Source organism: Alligator sinensis, unplaced genomic scaffold, assembly GCF_000455745.1.
Source record: "Alligator sinensis unplaced genomic scaffold, ASM45574v1 scaffold1517_1, whole genome shotgun sequence".
NCBI lineage: Eukaryota > Metazoa > Chordata > Crocodylia > Alligatoridae > Alligator > Alligator sinensis.
Window position 1 is genome coordinate 81,563 of NW_005842459.1, and position 4,963 is coordinate 86,525.

A 4,963-nucleotide genomic window follows, 5' to 3' on the forward strand; every position below is an offset into this window, starting at 1 on the left:
GCTTTGAATGTTGTAGCTTATTTTTAAAAGATGAACCAAGCAAAAGACAAATCCAGCCCTTGTGGAACTTGTCTGTTTCTTCAGATCCCAGTTTAACCTCTTTTACTGACCCTAAAATATGCAGCTCAACTGTGGGTTATCCTTGCTTGGCTGGGGAAGAGCCCTCAGTTCATTGGATTTCTTAGACACTGCTTATTTGTTCGTTTTCTTATTGGGGTAACCCTTGCATTTCACTTGGCTTAGCTAACTTCATAAATAAGGTGCAAGTCCCACTTGATGGTTATGTAACATAACAAAATGCCTTCTCCCTTCCCTTCCCTTCCCTTCCCTCTCCACATCCCTGCCTCTCTCCTTAGAGCTTAAGAAGCAAGTGGAAAGTGCAGAACTGAAAAACCAGCGGTTGAAAGAGGTTTTCCAAACCAAGATCCAGGAGTTTCGCAAGGTGTGCTACACACTGACTGGGTACCAGATTGACATCACTACGGAGAACCAGTACCGGCTCACCTCCATTTATGCTGAGCACCAAGGGGATTGCTTGCTGTTTAAAGTAAGTCTGGACTCCCCTGCTCCACCTGACTCTTTGTGTTAATAGCATCTAGCCCAGAAGGACATGCTTTCCTTTTTAATTGCTAAGGAATACAATGTCAGTAGCCCTATTAACACTTTTCCCACACCTTTGGCCACCTTCCAGATATGATTATAGTGAGGAGGGAGAGGCTTCCTCATTTTCACAAAATCTGTGAAAAGATTTTGGGTCTGTCTCATTCGTCTCATTACCTCACACCTGAGTAAATTGGGGAAAAACTTAACTGAAGCCAGTGGAGTTGCACAAGAGTTTAAAAAAAAAAACGTAGGTAGGAATCTAGGCTTGGATCTCACCTTTTCCTGCCATCAGTGATATATACTGGAGCAGTTTCTTCTTACCCTCTGTGTGCCAGAGGAATATATGAACACAAGGCTCGTCTTCCTAACCAGGAGAGGTCCTCACCCACGGAGGCAAGGGTCCAGTAATCCCATCTGCTCCTCTGTTTCAGTCTGTTCTTTGTTCAAATTGGGCTTTCTCCTAGAGCTAGCACACGTGGCCTAAAGGAAGTTCTGACAATGTAGACTCATCAAAGCATTAAACACGTTAGAGCTGTACAGCAGAAGATCTCAGTTGCACAGGATGAGAGATGGTTGTTAGTTCAGAAACCATCATGCTTTTTACATTCATTTACTCCAGATTAATTAGAATGCAAAAAAACCTGCCAAAGTCAGCTACAGATGCAAGTCCCCTGCATTCATCGTTCCTCTTTTGCAATTACCTTTGAACCTCTGGAGCACTCAAACTTTATAGTTAGTTGGAGCGGGGTTTCTGAGTAGCTTTCTGGCATAAAAAATAGTAGCTGAGTACAGGCATAAGAGGTGAAGGCTATTTGTACTCTCCTGGCTAATAAAAGTTGGTTTTTTAATGACTTCCAATGGGGATTGTTTATGATAAGGTCTTCCAATGTATCATAATGTTAATCACACTGTCTTCCCTTTTCTGTTCTAAAACTCCTTTCCTTTTAGACAACAGTCTGGGTAAAGTTAAGAAAATGGGAACACGTGAAACCATCAGTCAGGCAAACTCCAGCCTGTGTCTGTCATCACCTCCTGTTCTTGTTTTAACTTCAGTTGTATTCTCTTTGGGACAGGGTCTCATCCTTATTTGTGCTGTGTCACCATACATATGTGCTGTGCATGTTGAAAGCTTGGACAGATAATAACCATCATTTCCTACTCTAGACCAGGTTAAGTGCCGTAGTGGTCTGGCTGAATGGTTCAGGGTGGAGCAGAGATTTGATGGGCACTGCCTTCCTCGTGCGTCTGTTATCTTTGACGGTAAAACAGCTCAATTTGAGTCAGTTCCGATTCACCTGAGTCACAACCTGGAAACGAAATAGCCCTGCACACATTCAGCATGTCCATGAAATGAATAGCAGTTAACTTGAATTAGCTGTGGTTGTCCCAGGAAAAGTGTTCTCAGATCCTTCGCAGGGACAAGGGCTTGTAACCTGTAGGATCCCAAGGTAAAAGTCTTTGTCCCTGATGACATCTAAGGTCTGTTTTTTCCCCAAGAGAGCTGAGGTGTTATATCAGTCTTATCAAACTATTTAGTTGTATCCTTACATTGGGATTACATTTGATGCTATCTGCTTTATTTCTCTATATAGTAAAATATCTGTCTTCCTGGGTATACACTTCTCCTATCATGAAACTTGGAGGGTTTTTGTTTTATTTTAACTTCTGTTTTTATTATTCTGTTCTAAACTGTAAAGTCACATAATCAGAAGTGAAGAGTTAAAAGCAGACTCTGTCTCCCCCAGTGTCTCATTGCTGGCCAGAAGAGCAAACAGATAGCACCTTGGTCTGCTCAGCAAGTGCAAACAGCCCAAGTTTACAGTGCAAGCGGGAGCACTTCCCCTTTCTCAATGGCAGCCATAATTAGCACTTAAAATCATATCTGCTTCCAGCTGATCCCACTAGGGTATGTGTCTCATTTGCAGGAAGGATGAGGATGCCTGAGGAGTTCAGTAGGGGAGGCAGAAGCTGGAAAAGTTTGGCTTCAGCAGACTTAATGCCACATACAGAGTATGGAGTGCTGGGGTCTTATTTCTTTAGGTAATGAGACTGGTACATTCTTGTTACTACACGTTAGAGCCGCAAAAGAAAACTTACCAACAAAAAGGGTTTAAGGGTTAAAGTAAGACAGCAGCTAAGAGGCTTGGCTGAACTAAGATAAGGCCACGTGTAGTAAAATGCTTGTCTTTATGGGCTTCTGATTGTGTCCTGTTGCCTCCTGCATTAGCCGGGAAAGAAAAAGAACACAGGGCATGCTCAGCACAGCAGAGAAACCATCCCCAATTCCCCCACCATGTGCATTTTCAGGAAGTGCCTGAAAGCAGTATACAGTGAAGATGGAGCAATGAAGGCAGCTTTCACACCTCTGGAATCCTGCATTCAAACATGCCTTGTCACAAGGTGAATGAAGTTTGACTCATCCTCGCACTGAGTCATTTTTTTGTCTGCATCAGCCCCAATTCTGTCCACTTTAGTCCAACCAGCAGCCCATTCAGTAAGGAAGGCAGGGGTGGTAATAACAGCAGTGTTACAGGCTGGTCTGGGCAGAACGCACGAGCCAGCTGCATATGTAAAGATTACACGCTGCCCACCTGAATTAAGCCTGGACGGCGTTGTCGTTCATTTGCCTCCAATAGCACCAAGTTTGACTTCATGCGTTGTCCAAATAAACGGGTCAGCTGCTAGAGCGTGATAACTGAGCACAAGCTCTTATCTTTATCTCTAAATATGGCACCTCCCTCACTTAAGGTTTCCTTCCCAAGAGTTTCCCCAGAACTAAATTCAATGTCACCAAAGTGAGCGGTGGAAGTTTAGAGTTCCTGCTTTTGCAGGAAGTGCCTTCATGGAACCATCTCCACAAGCGGATCGATCGTGTTGGAGGATTGCCACACCTGTCTCGCCTCACCTCTCAAAGCCGAGGGATCGGTTGTCTTTATACAAGAAGAGCAGATGTGCTGATAGGTGCTCCAACTACAAAATATTATTCTCTTTCCATGTCTTTTCTTAACCAATTGCACCCCCAAAGCCTCTGGTCACGATTAAGAGCAAAGTATGCACAACAGATTCTTCTTTGGTCGAGTCCAGGCTGCTGAAGCCTGTGCATACCTGAAGATGCAGATTATGGATTCTCAGTGGGGGTTGTATGTTTAGCCTGTAGACTCTTTGAGCCAGAGCCGACTGTGGGGGTTCTGCCTGCTTTCCATTTACCTGAAGAGGTCACAAAGCAGGAAGCGCTGTTTGTGTTCATGCAATTTATGGAACAGGTTCTATGTAATTAAACCAAACAAGTCCCTTGGCATTTTACAAGCTTCTGCAGCTTGCCCATAAACTTTAGGGTATGTTTCAGTAGCACTGCTGGTGGCATTTAATTTTCTGTAAGACTTCAAGAGTCAGATATGCAGGAGTAGCTACTATGATGCAGCTGAAGGTACCTGAAAAACGTGCTGTGTTTTTCCAAACAATGGATGCCTGTTTCCAAAATGCTTTGTATGCTGTAATTACCAACTGACTCAAATTAAGTGGAGAACGGTGCTGGACCACACAAAGCAGCAGTGAAAGAGTTAAATCGGAATGGTGCGATATGAAAAGTAGAGCCCATCTCCCTAAATGAATACTGAATTCCAATTAATCCTTTATCAATATTTATTGGCGATCCCTCTGGACACAACAGATGAGCTCATCAAGTTGAAGGATATTACAATGATTTCAGAACCCCTGTGTGTGAGTGCGCGTAGGCAGAAAGGCACATCTCAAACTTCACAGCTCGCATGGTCTCGCTCGCTCTTTCTATTTCTCTGTATTTTTTTTTTAATTAAATGCTGTGGAATGTCAAGTACAGACTCCTCACCAGGATTTTAGTTCAGATGATTTTGCGGATGGTAATACATTACAATTACCTAGTTACTTGGCAGGTTCATATTCTATTACGGTTGCTGGTTCATTAGATACTTTAGTTTGTAATACATATTCTTTGCATTCTGCATAAGTGCCTGGAATATATATCTCAGCAAGGCAGCCCAAAGAGAGATACCTAAGTTGTACTCATTTTATTTAGTTCTTTCATTTTCCACCCCCATGAAAACTTACCAGTTTCTCTATAACAAATATGTTAGAGATGCCTGTTTAAAGTAAAATCAAATATGAAATGACCAAGAGAGCACCCATAATTCAGTTTAGTCGACATTGTTTTAAGCTGGAGTGTAGGCGAAGATGGCAATATTTGCGCATGCATGTAGCATGATATTGAACCCAGTCTTTGGATGGATCCTAATCAAAGAGTAGAGGGCTAGAGGAGAGCAATGAAAATGGTTAGAGGAAGAGAGGTATGAAAGAGGCATACAAAATAAAGAATAGTGTAGGG

At 42.8% G+C, this 4,963-nt stretch overlaps 1 protein-coding gene across 1 annotated transcript in view; it reads left to right on the plus strand.

Annotated features, from left to right (window-relative positions):
- Window positions 1–4,963, plus strand: part of LOC102373658 (mitotic spindle assembly checkpoint protein MAD1-like) — a 195,690-nt gene that overhangs the window by 76,645 nt on the left and 114,082 nt on the right. Inside the window, exon 3 of the mRNA XM_014523205.2 lies at window positions 357–547. Within this exon, the coding sequence (XP_014378691.1) occupies window positions 357–547 (191 nt within the window). The remainder of the gene's footprint in view (window positions 1–356; window positions 548–4,963) is intronic.